Source organism: Lineus longissimus, chromosome 2 (genome assembly GCF_910592395.1).
Source record: "Lineus longissimus chromosome 2, tnLinLong1.2, whole genome shotgun sequence".
NCBI classification, from domain to species: Eukaryota; Metazoa; Nemertea; class Pilidiophora; order Heteronemertea; family Lineidae; genus Lineus; species Lineus longissimus.
In genome coordinates, this window is record NC_088309.1 from 19,520,519 (window position 1) to 19,541,698 (window position 21,180).

The window sequence follows — 21,180 nt, forward strand, 5'->3', positions numbered from 1 at the left end:
ACGACAACAATCTGCATTGAAAAAAATCCTGCCCATCCCGTCTCATGTTTTTAAAGGCCAACTCCAATGTAATGATGAGACGTCGAAACCTTGATGGTCACTCAAGATGGTTACGAGACAAAGAAAATGAGACTACATCTTTTACAAACTGTTGTGTTTATTAGATATATAAATAACATTACATTATTACTATAAAAGAACTACGCCACCGAAGTTGACTGTACAAACAACAGAATGGCCACCAGAAGATTACCCTTCAATCGCGCCCCTGGCGGCATAAAGAAGAGAGTCACTGGAACATAAGTTCGTAAATATAAATGTACAGTTGCTCGATCACGTGGGGCAATAACTCGGGATGACGTCACTACATAAACGATGACAAGTACAAAAAGTTTGTTGATCCAAAAATTACCATCGGGTCCTCAGAGTTTTTAATACAAAATAGAAAAATTGATACAAATTCTTTGAACGGTATATGGCCAATGCCTGTGTAATTGTTATTCCAACAAGTGCCAAATTAGAAAAAATACGACATTTCTGATGAAAAAGTTACGGACATCATAGACTTGTTCTGGGATTCTGTTGTCATGGTTTATTGTTTGACATTCTTAGTCTTGGTGCGCATCAAATGCGCTTAATGGGTGACTATAGGCTGGAGCTATTTCTGCCAATTAAAGGTGTATCTATACGACTTATACTATCTCGCAATACACGTGATCTAGTACGAAATTCGCGACTTCGCATGTTCGAGTTCCGAGTTCGTTGACAGAAATCGCTGACATCGCACCAATATCAAACCTAGGCACACAGGCCCTTAGTTCGAATCGTATAGCGCACCTTCAGACAAAGTGGCCTTCTCGTATCTTCGAATACAACCCTCAGAAAACCGAAAACGCCTGACCACACCCAAAACCAATGTCAAATGTTTGGTGCGACGCCGGCAGGTTTCGTTTTACGAACGACGAAGAACGAAGGTCTGTGGTGTCATCAATATTATCGCGAATTTAATTTTCGCTCTTCCTATCCTATGATAGGGTGCGTATTGTTAATGGTTTCAGGGGGATCTTTGAAGCTGCTCCTCGAAAACACGTTTTGTACACATGCATGTACCCTCGTGATTCGTCGTTCGTTTGTGTGGCGAAATATATTTTGTCTTGTTATAATTCATTATTCCGCATCTCTCAGATTTTCAATTATCGTGCAAATTGTTTTACAGCAGAAAGTTAAAAAAATAACAACCTCACAAAACTGCATTTCATTGTGTTCACTAACACTACATAACAATATTTGCCGACTACTCTCGCGTTCTGTCGAAAGGTGGCGTCCAGCTGGCCTTTTCAAGCAATGCTATTGCTACATGTACATCTGGCTTCAAGCGCCCTGCCCCTGTCTGTCATACCTCACCTAGTCAAACATACCGCCTCTTTAAAACAGCGAAGCTTAGTTGCTATTTGCCAAATCCATTGACTGACGCCATCTATTGGCAGAGAACGAAAGAAATCAGCCGCCTTTGAATGTGTACACCCATTGATATGAAAATAACGGCAATCTTTTCATATAGAAACAACCAATGAAGACAACACGTCTTTGACAATAGTAAGATACCCAGAGAGTTTTTAAGTACATAACATTACAAAAATACCATTCCTGAAACTGAGGTACAAACAATATTGGCACATCAAAATCTTAACCAAGATTCTAACACAGAAATATAACGTTGCATTGTATTTGCTTCGCTTTAATTCTGAATGTGTGGAAGCGCGAATTATGTCATACATTTGTATTTACAAAAGTCAGAAGCACAACCTCTTCGGGCCTTATATATCCGGCGCATTCTGTTACCTCTTTGTCTCATATTCCCTTCAAACGTTCCTATACAGCGGATTCGATTTTCGTGATAGTGAATAGTTCCCCAAAAGCAGTCAAACGGGATGATATGAACATTAAGTTTACCCTAACGGCAAAACTATCGTGCGAATCTGCTAAATCCCATGTAGGCTGTAGGCAAGAGAATGCCAACAATCTTTACGATAGTCTAACATGACCACCTCAGCTCTAAAATGCACGAGCTAAACCAGGCCGAAAACCAGGCAGTGGTTTGGGAAACTAGCTGTCAGGTACATCAATACACCGCCGGGGACATCGGTCCAAAATCAACGGAGCGCCTTTTGGGCAGCCAATCACCGTTAGAGTACATGTAGTCCAAGTCGTACATTAACCACACCCAAGGTTGTTTATGTATGTGAATAAACATCCGATCTGATTACAAGCGCTATGGAGTGCAGGCCTCATGATCTCACCTACGATCTTTTAACCTGCCTTTAAAAAAAACATTGATATCATCAAAAATATTCAAGGCGAGTTTTAATACATGTATCGTATTTTTGATATCGTACAACACTATACATCTATGCGTTAGAACATTTTAGTAACTTTAGCTCAAAAGCTTACAATGTTAATGTTTACTCTTCTCAATACATATGTGAAGGCAGTTCTTTTCACATATTGAACATAAAACTAATGAAAGCAATCGATAGAAGCTAAAACTCTTCAGAAGAGTAAAGACTTACATTGTACATGTACATCGACATCCAACACAAAATGCCCTTCAAAATGTTTAGCTGCAAATTTCATTTACGCGTTCTTCGATTTGTCAGTTAGGCGACGAAATGAGCCATTTTACAACATATAAACTTACATTTCAATGCACATTCTGAATGAACAGAGAAAAGAACTTATAAACCCACCACCAAGAGTGTGACAAATTAAACATCTTAATAAAACTAAGTGTACCAAAGTTTCAAACAGATAGCTTTTCAAGTTTTCATCACGAGACATAGTCACTTTCATCACATTCGTTTGACTCTAGCGCGGCTGCACATTAACGTAGAAAATGTCATTGATCACATAGAGTAGAAAAACGCACACAAAAATAATTCTCGGTACCCGATTCTCCTGGGTGACAAAACCACGTATACATGTGTATTTACAAACACCACAGATTATCCAATGCACAAAAACGCATGTGCATCTTTAAGCACTTTAATCACAGACAACAGCCAAAATTGCAACAACCAAGTTGCATTACATCACCCATTGCTGCAGTCAACAACGGAGTACTGCATCAATATAACCAAGAGTTGCATTCACGGTAACCATTCTGCATCACAAGCAGTGGTCCTCTTTGTAAAATCCTTTCCAAAACCATCTTCTCCGCCTGTCCATGTTATGCTTCAGTGAGTCAAAGCTGTGCCCGGTTTCTACCAATTTCCATCAAACAGGTGTATATCCGCAGACAAGGTGTCAACATGAAGCATTTTATGTTGATATATTCAACTTCCATATCAGATAATCTGAAAACTGCCATAAGGATCCCATCAGTGAGTTTCCTTCCTTTTACCCTTTTACCCTTGGTGCAATAGATTTGATCGAAAAAGATAATATTTTTACCCTTTTTGTAGCCGCCTTGCTTGCACTGGATACTTTGGCGTTACCATGGTGACTTAAATGCACACTACGTCTTCTGCACCTGACTACTAACTTGTAAGATGGAATTCAATGAAACATGGCAATAAACCTCTTCTCCGTCAACAAAAACTTTGACAAATCGATACCATCACACTCTGCCTTAAGTTAACACCATCACAGCTAAAAGGCACAACACTGCATAGTTCCATGCACGTCTCAGGAAAAATGCAATGTCAATTTGACATTTAATTTTGATAAAGAACAGTTGGATAAATCCAACCCACCAATTTGTCCATGTCTGGCAGCAAGCCATCGTGAAATGTTTCTTGTCATTCAAAACAATTCGTCAATTTAACATGAAAATGGATGCATCAGCCATTTTCATCTTCTAAACTATTGCACTGCTCCCTGCATTCTTTTGTCCTATTACTACACCCGTCTTACAGTCTGCATTCAACGCAGCCATCACAGCATTAAAGTCCTAACTTGGGCCATCCTTATCCTACTGAAATCGGCAATCTTTCGTGCTGCTTTATTTTTGCAATTCATGCTTCTTTAACGCCATCTTGGACTAACTTCAAAAATCGCCAATTCAGTTAGGGCAATGGGAAAACATGCTGTTACGCACCATTGATCTTTAAAACACTTCTCCATTGCATGATATGCATTTAAACATCATAACTGTATCCAAAGCCACTACAAATGGTAAATAACGATGACACTCGCAACCATTTCAGCTCTGTTTCGACATCCGAGTGTCATGCCCAAAATCCTTGGTACAATCCAGCCACATGTACCTACACTATCCTTTGCTAGTCCCCATGTCAACTCACCACAGCCGCTTTAGACGACTGGGCACGGGTAAACAGCCTCATCTCCTCTCATTACCGCGAGCCAACTCATTGAGCTCTTCCTTTGAGTTGTCCTATACCAACGTATTGCAACGTCGACTGAAGCCAGATCTCGGGGACTGCTCGGTCTAATTTCTCCAGTATACGGCCTGGTTACCTCAACGATATTTTATTGTTCCCGCCCTTGCCAGCGACCCTACCCGGTTCATCCGCTCAGGCTCAGATGAACTGTGGCGTTTGTGAAGAGCAGCCTGCAACGAAAGAACAATACATGTACTTTGTAAAAGTTAGCATTTTAAGGTTGCTTACGAAACTAAAGCTAAGTCTAAAACCGCAAAATCATAAGCAAAATTAATGTGCAAATGATTTCTTAAACTTTTCAAAGCTTTTTGGTGATTTCCCCGAATCCTCTTATAATATATATCAAAATACAAAGTACACCAATGGCAGCTGGCGTGCATAAAGCAGAAACCATCAGTTTACTTCCAGGCTCTCTCCCCAAGTAACTATCTTGTAAATTTTCATATCACATTCTGCTGCTGGGGTACCGTACGATAATAACACAAATTGGAAATACATTATACGGCACTTATCCTCAACGAAAGTCTATTACGGAAAATCATTTTGCAGCGTTCGTTGGAAATAAATGTAAAGCTTACATGTACGGGACCAGGTGCACATTTCAACCAGCCGGCATTCGCAGTAATCTTGGCTGCATACTTTTCAGGCTGGCTTACAGTTATCGTGGCTCAGTCAAATTTTTCGTTTTGACGCTGTTCAGCTTTTCTGTAACTGGAGTTCTCGGGAATTTGGACTGATGAAATGATATGTGATGGGTAACTTACATTGTCATTTAATTCCCTATTGATGTGAGAGAAATCTGGTCTGTATTTGGGCGTTTCCGACCAACAGTCTCTGATAAGGTTCTGAAATGTTAAAGAGCATGATGTGTACCACATATTCATCAACGAGTAGATACTGTTGCAGTGAAAAGAATTACTGAAGAGTATCAAAGCAGTGTCCCAAGTTGTTAACCTTACTTTTCAGAGTCAAACCAAATTTGAGGGGTGATATCAAAATGCGTGATAACATCTAAAATGTATACATGTAATAGGAATCAGGTCAGTCAAGTAAGCAAGAACTCAACAGCCTCAGAGAAACATCCAAGAAACGGCTGAAAACTAAAACACAAAAACATATAACGTCGTTCTTTTCAGGTGCAAGTGGTGTATAAACCTACCTTGATTTTCACTGAACATCTGAGGTGTTTCAGAGGCGTCCGTTTGCCTTTACAGACCCCGTATATGAGGGCTTGAGCGTGACAACCGTGGAACGGGAACTGTCCGCACATCAACTCATAGAGAACAGTACTGAAATGAAAAAAGACAAAATTTTACGTAAAAAAATAGTAATCAAATAGGTAGAGAAAACAAGATGGCTATAATACAACATTTTACGATGCATGTACATGTACATGCACAGAGGACCGTATGTGCTCAGCGGGACTGTTTTAAGAAAATCGATCAAACCAACACTATAGTAGGCAAACAAACCCCAAAGATAAAATAAACAGTTTAGAAAATTAAATTTTCGCATTCGGCCGCGAAGACAACAGGTGGATGTATAAGATATTGATTCGTGCCGGATTCACTGGGTCATTCTATCAGCAGTGGGTCGAAGCCAGGATGCCTCGTGGCGTAATTATAGCTAGTACGTCGGACATCAATCAATTTAAGGCGTGTCCCTGTTTGTGTATATAGTTGCTTAACCTAATGCGATACTGTACTGAACCGATTATGGTCGCCGGAATCTTTCATTTAAAAGATTCTGTGGTTCACCAACGCCAGAGTCGTACAATATATAATTATGATATTAATACGTTCGGATTCTGGGAGAGAAGAACTGGACACAAGCAGCCAGTAGGCCTGGGCCCGGCGAAAGAGACAAACGCCAGTGTTATTACCACAACTATGGCGTTGTCTTCTTCAATAAATATATTTTATAATAGTAACGTTAGGACGAACGCCAACGTGTCGACGATACTGCTATACACTGATGATTGAGCGACCCGGTGTGGCGGGGATAGTAGTCCTAGGGCTGATAGTCCGTGTAACAATAGCCCGCATTGCTAAATGTTTTGGTTAGGGTTAGCGGTACAATAGATCATGCTGCTTAATTGGTCAAATACAATGATACCAGACTATGACTCCAGGGGGACTATATCCGCTGTCACACCGGCCCTGTTAGTTGATAATTTTCGACCATTGGTCAATTCCTGCCCGTAAAAATGTTCATACGTGCTAATCAAAGGTCGTGGTAATAAATTCCTCATCATTTCCTTGGCCCTTTTACCAAGTCGATGTTTGGACGAAGTTCGGGCCGAGGTTTCTTGCAATCATGGCAAGGCGTTATCTATGCAGATCCCGTATGGTATTTTCCCGTATGGTGTGGTCTCAAACTTACCCAAATGCAAATATGTCGGTCGCCTTGATGAATGGTTGAACCTGGACGAGTCTTGGTGGTTCTATGTACATCGTTGACAAACATTCCGGTGCTATATACGTCAGGTGGCCGCGAGGGATACACCCATAGTCTTCTCTGGAATAAAAAATATGTGACGGTTAGATGACGTCAACATCGTCGTTATATGATGTATAGATACATTTATACATGTACATCCAGTAGGAAATATATACGACTTGAAAATGGCAACTGAAATTGACAATAATTTCCTCATCCTCAATCTCAGTTGCCCTTTTGATTTTTGAGCGGAATGTTTTAGTCTTGGCACTATTAAATTGATGAAGACTTCGTTCAATTATACACGTATCTGAGAAGGAGTAATCGACGAGGGGGAATTTTTATCCAGGCACTAACTAATGAAAATTTTGTTGAATTATATATATTTATGCCCGAGAAATAATGAGATCTCGTCTCGCTTTTAAACACGAATACAGTCCTTAGAAGTAGACTCGTCTGCCTATTTTCTGCTTCAGGGAACTATAGTTGTGTCTTTGATCATGATTTTAAATTACATATGTTTACATTGCTCATAATAGTTTTTAAAAAACAGAATTTTATAACATGTCTTTATCTCATGGTAAAAGATTGTCTCAGAGATAAAAGAAGTATCTTGATAACCGGGTTAGACGCCGGTATTTTTCTGAGAAAATTTCGATATTGTGTTCATTAATTGTTCCTATTTGTTTTGAAATACTTTCTTTGAAAGGCCTGGTTTGTTGTTTAAATTTTGAATGTGTCCAACTATGGAACCACGAGCAGAAGCCCTAGACAAACCAAGCCTATAGTGTCGGTTTGGAATTTTTTCTTGGTAGACGTAGACCTATTCTTACTTCCAGTAAAACAGATAATTTTATCAATATTTCAATGAAAGGAAAATTTGACTTTCAAATATTGTGAATTGAAGGAATATCATGCTGCACCCGCCTATGTACATAATGATGTACATCAGTGTATATTCACAGTGCTTTATTCCAATGTATGATAGATTCCACAGGTGTTACCAATCGATTTAAATGACGTCACCAATGACGTTCTCCCGATGCGTTGAAATGGTGTGGTTTTGCAAGAACACTGGTAGGCCTGGATCAATTTTGAAAAACATCGGCCATGTGCAAATAAAGCTTCGAAGAACATTAATCAATTCCTCTGTGAATAAGAACTTCATAATCGTTTCTATGAGGTCAGCGACCAGGGTTCGGTTGTTTGTAGAAATATCGCTGCATGCGATTCAAATCTCAGGGCAGAGAACCCGAAAGATTGATCGACCTCGTGTTGTCAAGAATAATCTTTATTGATATCTATCGTTGATATTACGTTTCTTACCTGTCATTTCTACTCTCGGCCATTCCATAGTCCATGAGGCAAATCTTCACCTTGGACTCCAAGAAGATGTTCTGTGAATTGAGGGTCCTCATCACGATACCCTTGGCATGGAGGTACCCGAGGGCCTGGGCGATCTGCCGAGTGATGTTGACCCGAGAGTGCTGGCCCATTCGCTCTCTTTTGATGTGGATTTGTTCGTAGAGAGATGCGCCATTCCGGACACTAAAAGCAGAAACAGAATGTTTAACATTTGCCATCGACTAAGAAAGGGTGAAAAGTAAGCCCAGATATGATGTAGTAAGCTCGAATCCTTTTTCAAATTGCACAGTTCTGGGGTGGTATGCATTAATACCTGCCATTTCAAGAAAACACGTTGTGTGTGACTTCCAAACGGTATGCATGGAGCCAACCTTGAAATGTTGAAGTATTTACTAGTTACGTACTATCAGCACGCACTCCATTTTATGCATGCCGATTGAAGTACATGTACATGTATTCACTTCTTTTGGGGTAAACGCCAGATGACTAAATGCTTGGTGCTTTTGAAATGTAAAATGTTCTACTTCAACGTTATGTTTACACACTGGTGGCCGTGAAAACAAAGTTCAGGTCCATGGATGTATACATGTATCATTCGTCGATGATGATGATTATCTTAGTGACAGGTTCCTCCTCTTGCAAATCTAGTTCAGATACCATATGCCGTGAACTCAGATAGAGCCTATTCTTATACGTGAAAGTGCGAAAAGTGTAGGTCCAGGAAGTATTAATAGACATCACGATTGATTATAGATGCACACATGGGATGTGGTCATGATTTTACATCGTGATGTCGTCAATGCCGTAGAAACGTCAGTCATCATAGGGGATGTTGTTGTTGTTTGTAAATCAGGGTAGTATTAACGGACATTGATGTCCACGCATCTGTTACCATGCTTATTGACATCCATGACGCAGACGAGAGGCTGTTTTTTTGTAAACATGTTTATTGTTATAACTGATAAGATATGACACATCCGCCACAGATTCATATTCATATTCGTATTTGAATTCGTATTCCAAAAACCTTTATTTTGAAGAGCACATGCGCGGACTGAACCACATAAATCTAGAATTTAGGTTTGAAGTCCACGCACATTCCATGACTATAAAGCGTTTCGCCGTCCGTACTTATTGCAAGCTTAGAAAAATTACAGTTGAACACAATTAGTCGTGTGGAGTAGTCATCATGCAAGCACATTTGCCGAATCTAGGTATTCATAGTATTTCATGATCACAACGGCACTATTGAAATTTGCTTTCAGTGCATGTACTGACGCAGTTAGAATTTTCAAATTCAATTTCAAATTACAATTTTTGATGAGTGGCGTATACGCCTTTAAAAGTACATTTCGTTCATAAAACTGCTACATATTCATAAAGCCGTGTACATGTATTTACAAACACGTAATGCGTTTATTGGCAGATTATGACAGTTTATTGAATAAATTCGACATTTCTAAATCTAATCGATTTTCCCAACAAGGCTATTTTTAGTTTCCGTTCATTCTGAACTAGAAACAGCTCCAGGCAGATACCAACTATACAAACAAATAGATTTCGCCTCCAATAAAAACATTCCCATCATCTGAATGACGAGATACAATGACGTCACGTCTCAAAATAGACCAGGGTGATTTACAAAATACAAACAATTCTGCGTTAATTTTAGATTACAAAAGGTTATTCTCGTGGTATTTGTTTAAAATATCCTTTTCCCTTATTCAATTAAAGAAGAGGTATCGAAATGATTATTTTGGTAATCAACATTGTCCTTGCTAGATGAAAAACTACTCCTTCATGATTTGACTAAATTGGACGATCATGTGGTATGATTGCCGATACATCTCCAATGCAATTCGCGAATGATTTACCTCAAGAAACCCCTTGTACACGTACCCTAGATCATTAATATTTTATGTCGGAAATCATGAGCCACTCATTGTGGAATCGGTACATTTTTATCATGGGCAAGGTCATGAAGGCAGGTGTGCATATTTCGCAACCCTCACGACGAGCTACCAGCGACGTAGTGTGTTAATAGAGAGGTCTCGCAACCCTTACGAGCACGTGCGAACGGCGAAGTACGAAGTATGTTTATAATTTACGACGACTTTTTTGTAAAGTTTTCGTCGTTCATGCCCATAAGAAACCAGTTTACTCATAGATGTTGATGAACTTTCGGTTGTCGGCGTCATGTGCGCGTCGGCATGAGGGATTTGAAATATGGTTTCAGTTTCTGTGTCAAACTCACCTAGTGATGACAGCTAGATGTGGCGGTTCTATACAGGCTCCCATGAATAAGGCTATATTCTCATGTCGGATCATACTCAGCTTGGCAATCTCTTCCCAGAAAGCTTGTACTTGATCGTCTTCAATGCCTTCGTAAGCGTGGATCATGACTTCCCCATGCCAGTGACCCCTGAAAGAAACCGCAACATATAAGGTAAGGTGATACAATTATAGCTCCGGTACAATTACTGCCCCCATCTGTAGTAACTACCTCGGTGGCAATCGTAGTTGAGGGAATAGCTCGACATTTATCGAAGGTAGTGGCCCATTTGAGCAGAATTCACACTATAACACATTAAAATCGGTCATAACGTTCATACATCCACTGAAAAGGAAGGGCTCATCTTCCGCTCTTGGAGTCAGGGATATATACCAACTGCAATATCGGCATCGTTATGGAAAGTATGTAAAGGGATCATATTATAAGCAATGTCGAGGTGACCCTTCTTTGCTTTGAAGGCGGAGGAAGCTGTTTACGGTATTGGAAAACGGATATATACTTATATTTCAAAGGCTCTAGGGGAAAAGGTTTCGGTAGGATGGTTCGCGTTTCATTTTTCAAAAGCTGCCTGTGATGTCAGCCAATTTACAAAGGAAATGAAGGCTGTTAGATACTGTCTTGTACTGCAATGTTGGGACCGAAACCACCGAATTGCTGAGTCGCAGTGTAGACTACATTCAGACTAATAACGAGTTGGGGGTTGTTATGTCCCACACTCTCTGAACCATTTTAATCAGACGTTCCAGTTAACAGCCAGCGCATGTGAGAAAAGGGCGTAGTAAGAATACCTAGTACACTTGGCAATACGTGTATGGAAGTAGATATTCATAGAACCGATAGAACACATATTACAATGATTTTTTCTTCTTCAACGCCAGCTGTTGAGATATTATACCAATGATAATTGATCTATATGATTTTATCAATTATCCCGGGCCTTTAAGTGATAGCTTACTTGATAGGGCCAGGCGACTACGGATGCAGCTACTGGCACTGAGCCATGGTCACCTACATTATTTGAAATACATTTACAACAAATACGTTTTTTTGCACTAGTTGATAACAATACTACTATGAAATGAAAGCTATGAAAACAACATATGCATATGTTGTGTTTTCGTCAACATGCCCATAAAACATGTGTTGCACGTTAGAAAATGTGACCAACAACATCTGTAAAAAACTTACTTATAAATGGCCCTATTTCTCCCCACCCTTACGCATTCTCCTATCCGGAGGTCATTGTAGGGAATACTGCATTCGCCGAGGCTTTCCCTGAGAGCTGCTTTGGGGTCTTTCTCTTTGTGTGGCGTGTCGGGCGTGGAGATGAATACTTCATCGAAGAGTGAGGCATCGAGATCGTCATCATCTTTATAAGGAAGAAGAAGAAGAGAATGATAATGATAATAACTGTCTTTATGCGTGATGTGGGCATAAACACAACTTTCAATAATGTATTTTTTTGGTGATTGAAGATTTCCTACTAAGGCGCGAAATAAGTAAGTGATCAATTATTAGTATGTTCTTTGTTAGCGTCTTACACAGGCTGTGAAAAGAAGCTTTATCATTATGATTCAGAACTATATCGTTACCGGTATAGTGCTTCAGGACTTCTTTCAATTCGAATATGGCCAAATGATTTGCATCATGAATAGATGACTAAATCATTAGTTCATATTGTTCTCTTTTTTTAAATATTGAAGCAGCGATCCATTAGTCCAGGTACAGGCAGTGTTCTGTTGATAATTTGCAAACGAATTCAATTATGAAAAAGTGCGCTCAGTAATGACTGACGCCACACAAACGAAAGTTCCTTATTCTAAAGACCCCTTGATAAGGCTGCTTACCTTGAGCAAAAAGTTTTCTTCCTGATGGTGGCCACGTTGCGCAGAGGGACTCCTGTGTCCCACGGCGTTTCTGGACGGGTAAAGTCTTAGTGGTTTTTGGCGGACAACTAAAAGTGTTCACCAATGCACCATGTACGGCGGCAGGAGACAGACTGAGATACTTCTCATTCGACTTCTGCCAATCAAACACATATTCCGGTACAAGGTTCCGAGAACCTTCGCCAAAACTAAAGAATTCTCGTTCTCGGTCATGTAAAATTTCACTATAAGAGGTGGAAGTGGAATAACTGGCTACACTACAAACTTCGTACGTCGAACTGATGGATGACTGCCTAGTCCGTTGATACCAAAATAAGTCTGTGTCTGTCGGAGAGACGCGCCGTTCATGATGGCCGTGATGGTCCCCTCCCCCGTCTGGTAAATAATGCGACTGGGAGAAGGAGAACCCTTGGAGGCTGTCGCACACCTCCTCGTATGAACAGTCGAATCGGGTGCTAGCCGCACCACTTGAGCACATGGAAACATTATCCGGGTGGTCCTTTCTCCTGGAAGCTATCCATTGACAGAATTTGTCGTATAGATTTGAGAATATATTGGCGGAGTCCGTGGACGATTTCGATTCTCGCGAGATATGACGTTTCCGTCGTCTGCTTGATGGGTGATGACAGTAGTGGCGACCGTCGTCCGGCACCACCACAACATTCGAGTTGACCTCGTTGGCCTGAAGTAATTTCGACCAGTGGTCGTCCCCTGAAATCAAACAAAAACCAATGAGAAAGATTCTAGAAAGGCTAAATAGCCATCTAATTACACCAGTCCTCCAAATAATCACCGGAACACGAGGAAATTGGTATGTCAGTGCTGGTCATTCCCGAATCCAGGAACGTTCCCAGTTTTTACTAAACAGATTCTCTAAACTGATTCAAAAACATCGGTGCTGGTGTTTTGGTTCCACGAAATACACATTTCATACCGGTGTCTTTTGAGAACTGCTTTTTAGGTATTTCTGCAGATAAATATTGCTCTTTGAAAGGGGTTAATGGCCATTTGCCGGGTCGCCGCGTACTAATTCTCAACCTGTCTTAAGCCTGTTTGCAATCTATTTACAATTCTTTTCAGCGGCTATCTCCGCAACGTAACCACCTGATCTCGCGCTAGCAAAGCCCTCTACCAAGGAACAAACATCCATCTCATCAGCAGACACGCAGATCAACGGGATTGCATCCCAGGCACGTCGCGCTAAGGTAACGCATTTGACATAGGCTGAGATGGTTTAGCCTCGTCTAATGGAAATTCCTGGGGTCGCTTCAGTCGACAGATGAGCCCACAGAGAAAGAAAGCGGTGAGACATTGGTCTTCTTTACCGTGTCGACCCTACCTTTTCTTTCCGCCCCTGGATAGACCTTTCTTACACAAATTGATATTTTTATCCAAGCTGATCATCTACCTGGCGTAACATTTGTTATGTTCACAGCGCCATTTTGTCAGTTAGAAGATGACGATGCTCTCTGAGCACAACACACATGAAAGATGTCTGCGCGACCAGAAGTACCAAATGGCTGCCAGAGGAAGTGGGGGAATCGCAGCCCTCTCATTCAGAAAGTGCTAGGACGACTACAATTTGCTCATTTCTCATGACTGTACCTTGGTGAACCAGCTTTGAGAGCAACTGATTGAATTACAACGTAGAAGACAACAATGCTGCTTACCAGTAATGGGAACCTTTTGGCACTGAGCATGAGCATGAATGGAAGATGTACGTTTGCATTTCTGGCTGGACGAACCGGCGCATTTCTTGTGACACTTGTATCTGCAATGTCGACATCTGTAGTACTTGAAGAACATAACCCTTTGACAGTAGCTGCATCTTCGTGGGGGCGATACGCTTTTGGACAAACTGTAAAGAGATGAAAGGAGATAGTCTTTTAAAAGAAGGACGATCGATGTAAAGAGGTTACACAGATTTCGCTCGTAGCTGTTTTAGGACCAAGTTGCTGCGTCGGAAAACGCTCCTTTAAAAACATTAAACTCGTCCGGAGTCTGATGATGAACCTTGTCCGAGTTGCCGGGTTCGAAGTTGTCGTGAGGCTGTCTTAAAATGAATCTTCAGAGAGGTGTTTTGCTATAAATGAACAGATGGAATTTATAGTAGTTACTTTAGGTTTACATCGCAATATCGTGCCGGCATTCAAGGAGGTCGAACTGCTCTCACCGAGGTATCTCACCCTGAGATCGATAAGTCCATATCTCAGCAGGTTGATGATCAGCCAATAAACTCATTGGGAACTCAAGGCAGGTTTTAATTACCGATTAAATTATTGGCCAAAACTAGGAGCGACAGCCACTCGGTTACGACAAATGACTCGGTGTCACTTTGGGCTGCGGGGGCGTCGCTGTATGTTGTTTTCATAACAAAGTTCATCAACAAATTCCACCATCTGTATGGTACATTTCGGTTGAATAATAATTTCATCACCTTCATCGGTGAACATGAACTGTCTACTGTACACTGTCACTGAGTTTCGTCATTCGCGTTTAAAGATTCATGTCATTTTTAATCAACGGCACATGCAGCCAAGCCTCATTACCAAGAGGTCTGTGCGTAGGCGGACAGAAACACGAACCTACGCCGCAATGATAAGCCTATCTAGGCCTGTATCGACCAGCATCAATCTATTAACAGCTGTCAGTACAAGTGAACTATTTAATTTATTCGAGTGCGTAGGTTTATACGATCTGCGAGGCATCAAAAAAATAAACGCGTATGGTGCAGAGTATATAGGGCCACCATGTACGTGAATGTAGATTGCTGCTGGTCCTGACTTCTGGCATGACTGTTAAGAAAGTGGTTAATTGCAGATGATAATGTCAACTCTTACGGAATCTGACCCTGATTTCTTGCGTGACTGATAAGAAAGAAGTCAATTGTGGATGACAAAGTCAAGTCTCTGACTTATGACTAATAAGAAAGTGGTTAATAGCGGATGACAATGCCAAGTCCAGAATCTGATGGCAGCTTACCCTGACTTCTGACATGATTTGTCAGAAAGTAGTTAATTGCGGATGATAAATGTCAAGCCCTACAGAATGCGATCGCGGCTGCCCCTTACTTCTAGCAAAACATGTAAAAAAGTGATGGGATGACAAAGAATTTCATTGCTGCTGACCCAGGTAAGAAAGAGGAAAGAAGGGACGACCTACTTTGGGTAGCTTAGACTGGTGTGAAGATCAACATCAAGGTATGCCGTGGAGAAGAACGGTGGTCCCATCTGACATGTGGTGTAATCCTAGTTAATATAATACGTTCAATTCCGTTTTATTCACAATTTGATTTTTTTAACCACACACAATGTGGTCCAGAATAGTGTGTATCCTCAGAGAAGGAACTGCCACTAATGTTACGATTCTGAATTTATCCTCAAAACGATAGATGGTTGGTACACTGATATTACTAAAAGTCCTTATTCTTTTTGAATGATTCGTTAGGGTCTACTTTATCCTTTAACATTATCCCGCCTTCTATATAAACTTATTAATAGGGAACAACGAAAGTGTATCCGAATAACTGTCTCCAGGCCAACATGAAAGTGATTCGGCCTTCTCCCACTGTAGGCCTATCAAATAAAAATAATTCAGGCGTCCCATGCTCGATACTCACTGGCATTTGGTTTGATGAAACAGTAATTGTATCTGCGAATGGTTATATATAAACTATATATAGAATTCCCGGAAAATCAAATTGAGTTGATGCTCAAGAGTTCAAATTTGAAAAGTTAGACACCTGTTGGAAGGGGACGACTTTGCGATGTGCGCATGCCTAAAATATCGAAATTGTCGTCTGCTTGAAGTTAAAGGTAAACATTCGAAAAACAGATCATGAAATACAACTCAGATTGTCACTCGGTGCAGCAATTAGCTGTTATCAGTAGCATTGCTCTGAAACGTCCAATACAAATTCGTTCATGTCGATTGTGCATGATACCAACTTTTTTCACTCTGGCACATTTGAATTACTGCAAATATCATGTTTTATTTCTGATTTATCAGCCGGTCACAAGTAAACAATGAACGATGACTTGACTTTTAAGTGTCCAGTTACCTTGTTTGCCATTACGTTCGACTACATCAATGAAAACGTAATAAAGCCTTACTGTTACAAAAAACAACTGAAAAGTCAATCATTATACACAACTACAATAGCTTTGTGGACAGTTTATTAACAAATCGCTAAAGGCCAAATAAATGCGATTAATCATCTTTTTTATCCTTGTGCGTAGGAAGCAATCTTAGTCCAGTCGCGGGTATCAAATTAATGTCGGTCGCAGGAGTAAATGCTGTTGGAACAAATGCCAAACGAATCAACCATAACCCAATCAACTATTACGTGTTTAGCATATATGTATAGATTTACTAAGACCGGTTGATAATTATCACGAAGTCGAAAAAGGACCAAGTCGGAATAGGAAGCCATGATCAGTGGACAGCATGGTGTTGCCGCTGAGCAAGTGTAATTTTTAATGGTGTTCCCACCTTTTTTTCACGTGCTGATGACCGTGTAAATTCAGCGAAGGCATGACGTACGTGACCAACATAGTCAAAGTACATGTCCATGACCGTCGTATTGATAGTGCTATCAGAAACAACACGTGACATGTTTAAATAATGTACATTGGTAAGCGGTACACATTTATTAAACATGTTACAAGATGCGAGTATGCCCGACATCCATATGGCTCCATGCAATATTTTCGTTGTCGCCACAACTGGTCCATAACTGAACATTACCATTTCGATACAGGCATATTCAGATTTTATCAGTCATTACACACGTTTCAGACATGTACAATGAAGGTCGCGTTTGGTGCAAGGTACCGGACGCCTCCCCCAAATAACGCCTGATGGTTCGTTTATGTTCATAGCGTCTTTCAATAAATGGTGCTGCTAAGGCTATAGGCGATGGTGCTGAATCACCACTAATTTTTCCGATCGAAAAAAAACTGGCAGGATGACCAAGTGATTGCCAATGACGAACGATTGACGGTGAATTTGACAGAGTTCAAATGAATCTGGTTGTGATGGGTATAGCTTCATTATCGAAATTGTATATCGATACAATTATGTGTATTAGTGATGGTTACATTTGTTTTGGTAATGAAACGATGAACCACGAAATGTCAAAACAAATTATGCGATAAGTACGGTGGCCCATTAGGGACATCATGTTTTTTTTTAGATTCAAATACGATTTTTTTTTCTCGAATTTTCTCCACGGAATTAAGTATTTTCTCCGCGGAAATAACATTTATCTCCACGGAAATAACATTTATCTCCACGGAATTAAGTATTTTCTCCGCGGAAATAACATTTATCTCCACGGAAATAAATACTTTTCTCCACGGAAATAACATTTATCTCCACGGAAATAAATACTTTTCTCCACGGAATTAAGTATTTTCTCCGCGGAAATAACATTTATCTCCACGGAAATAACATTTATCTCCACGGAATTAAGTATTTTCTCCGCGGAAATAACATTTATCTCCACGGAAATAAATACTTTTCTCCACGGAAATAACATTTATCTCCACGGAAATAACATTTATCTCCACGGAAATAAATACTTTTCTCCACGGAATTAAGTATTTTCTCCGCGGAAATAACATTTATCTCCACGGAAATAACATTTATCTCCACGGAATTAAGTATTTTCTCCGCGGAAATAACATTTATCTCCACGGAAATAAATACTTTTCCCCACGGAAATAACATTTATCTCCACGGAAATAAATACTTTTCTCCACGGAATTAAGTATTTTCTCCGCGGAAATAACATTTATCTCCACGGAAATAACATTTATCTCCACGGAATTAAGTATTTTCTCCGCGGAAATAACATTTATCTCCACGGAAATAAATACTTTTCTCCACGGAAATAACATTTATCTCCACGGAAATAACATTTATCTCCACGGAAATAAATACTTTTCTCCACGGAATTAAGTATTTTCTCCGCGGAAATAACATTTATCTCCACGGAATTAAGTATTTTCTCCGCGGAAATAACATTTATCTCCACGGAAATAAATACTTTTCTCCACGGAATTAAGTATTTTCTCCGCGGAAATAACATTTATCTCCACGGAATTAAGTATTTTCTCCGCGGAAATAACATTTATCTCCACGGAAATAAATACTTTTCTCCACGGAATTAAGTATTTTCTCCGCGGAAATAACATTTATCTCCACGGAATTAAGTATTTTCTCCGCGGAAATAACATTTATCTCCACGGAAATAAATACTTTTCTCCACGGAAATAACATTTATCTCCACGGAAATAAATACTTTTCTCCACGGAATTAAGTATTTTCTCCGCGGAAATAACATTTATCTCCACGGAAATAAATACTTTTCTCCACGGAAATAACATTTATCTCCACGGAAATAACATTTATCTCCACGGAATTAAGTATTTTCTCCGCGGAAATAACATTTATCTCCACGGAATTAAGTATTTTCTCCGCGGAAATAACATTTATCTCCACGGAATTAAGTATTTTCTCCGCGGAAATAACATTTATCTCCACGGAAATAAATACTTTTCTCCACGGAATTAAGTATTTTCTCCGCGGAAATAAATAATTGATTCCGCTGATATGATTGGTCCTGCATTTTAGAGGACGAGGTCAAGGTGAAACTATTAACCCTTAAACCCCAACCTTGCGGTAGGCTCGGGAACCAAGCTGTACAGGCGCTGCCCGCTGGAACACGAGGCCGCTTGTCAATCCCGTTTGACATTGTCAGATCTGACTATACGTGTATAGTGTTGGCATGAAGACTGTGGAAGATGTAAGTAACACGATGATTGTCAGATTTGATACGTTTTGAATCATAAAAATGCAGTTGGTAGCATCTTTGTAGAGTGGCCTAGTATCAGTGAAGAAAACGGTACGTGGAGACCCACTGCCGATGTTATGTATAGCTAGCTACTGCGCGCGATAGCTAGCTATACATAACATCGGCAGTGGGTCTCCACGTACCGTTTTCTTCACTGATACTAGGCCACTCTACAAAGATGCTACCAACTGCATTTTTATGATTCAAAACGTATCAAATCTGACAATCATCGTGTTACTTACATCTTCCACAGTCTTCATGCCAACACTATACACGTATAGTCAGATCTGACAATGTCAAACGGGATTGACAAGCGGCCTCGTGTTCCAGCGGGCAGCGCCTGTACAGCTTGGTTCCCGAGCCTACCGCAAGGTTGGGGTTTAAGGGTTAATAGTTTCACCTTGACCTCGTCCTCTAAAATGCAGGACCAATCATATCAGCGGAATCAATTATTTATTTCCGCGGAGAAAATACTTAATTCCGTGGAGAAAAGTATTTATTTCCGTGGAGATAAATGTTATTTCCGCGGAGAAAATACTTAATTCCGTGGAGATAAATGTTATTTCCGCGGAGAAAATACTTAATTCCGTGGAGATAAATGTTATTTCCGCGGAGAAAATACTTAATTCCGTGGAGATAAATGTTATTTCCGCGGAGAAAATACTTAATTCCGTGGAGAAAAGTATTTATTTCCGTGGAGATAAATGTTATTTCCGTGGAGATAAATGTTATTTCCGTGGAGAAAAGTATTTATTTCCGTGGAGATAAATGTTATTTCCGCGGAGAAAATACTTAATTCCGTGGAGATAAATGTTATTTCCGTGGAGATAAATGTTATTTCCGCGGAGAAAATACTTAATTCCGTGGAGAAAAGTATTTATTTCCGTGGAGATAAATGTTATTTCCGTGGAGAAAAGTATTTATTTCCGTGGAGATAAATGTTATTTCCGCGGAGAAAATACTTAATTCCGTGGAGAAAAGTATTTATTTCCGTGGAGATAAATGTTATTTCCGCGGAGAAAATACTTAATTCCGTGGAGAAAATTCGAGAAAAAAAAATCGTATTTGAATCTAAAAAAAAACATGATGTCCCTAATGGGCCACCGTAGATAAGAGCTATTTGTCATCGCGTTAACTACAGTCCCTTTTTTTGGTTGGATGAAAGGTCAATGTACTTAGCTAAACTACATTTTGAAGGCGCTGCATGTACGCACATTACAAATTTCACCGAGCTGAAATACATTTTGAGGGCACAACAAATACATTTCGCGATTCAATAAAACGCCCGCGAAAATTTGTCGATTTAAAGTGACCAGAAGTCCTTTGATCAAGGACAGACACTGAGTTACTATAAATGTATCTTATATAAATATATATATGAGATAAATATACGGAAATGTCAGAATACTCCAATCAGGTAAATTACCACTTATAAATAGACGCTGTATCTATTTATGATTGTATGTAATGGACATTGAGCTACTATGATCGACATCATCAACATCCGCGTCATCTCATAATGTCGAGGAGAAACGATTTATATACTTGCAAGATCAAATAATCAGAACCAAATGCCGGCCACGCGGGGGGGGGGGGGTTAGGTTACTATTACAAATTTTAATACACATTGGTTAAAATAGACAACTGTGGAAAAGAATTTTCGTAAGTACAAGTATTGTCATATATTGTTATGTCGTTGGTGATGAGGCACGGGAAAATATGGAGCAGGTGTTTTTAAAATAGAAATTAATACACATGTATACCTCACTGCCGGTATTGGTTTTCTCAGTTTGGTATCAATTCAGATCGTGTCTTATACAGCGTCAAATTAAATTAATGGAAATTGTATCTGAGCGGAGGGCACTTCTTCGCCCAGAACATGAAGGCCGTGTGAAGAAAATGGAATAAAAAGGTATCTTGCAGCCCCAGTACATTTTTTTT

At 39.9% G+C, this 21,180-nt stretch overlaps 1 protein-coding gene across 2 annotated transcripts in view; it reads right to left on the bottom strand.

Moving 5' to 3' along the window:
- Window positions 1–153: 153 nt before the first annotated feature.
- The window catches only part of LOC135482744 (uncharacterized), a 44,729-nt gene continuing 23,702 nt past the window's right edge, over window positions 154–21,180 (bottom strand). For both annotated transcript variants that reach the window (XM_064763071.1, XM_064763070.1), the window contains exons 2-10: window positions 14,054–14,241; window positions 12,345–13,094; window positions 11,686–11,866; window positions 10,459–10,626; window positions 8,166–8,387; window positions 6,783–6,917; window positions 5,560–5,689; window positions 5,165–5,245; window positions 154–4,570 (exon numbers count right to left, since the gene is read on the bottom strand). In XM_064763071.1, coding sequence (XP_064619141.1) covers window positions 4,478–4,570; window positions 5,165–5,245; window positions 5,560–5,689; window positions 6,783–6,917; window positions 8,166–8,387; window positions 10,459–10,626; window positions 11,686–11,866; window positions 12,345–13,094; window positions 14,054–14,241 — 1,948 coding nt within the window. In that variant the 3' untranslated portion in view covers window positions 154–4,477. The remainder of the gene's footprint in view (window positions 4,571–5,164; window positions 5,246–5,559; window positions 5,690–6,782; window positions 6,918–8,165; window positions 8,388–10,458; window positions 10,627–11,685; window positions 11,867–12,344; window positions 13,095–14,053; window positions 14,242–21,180) is intronic.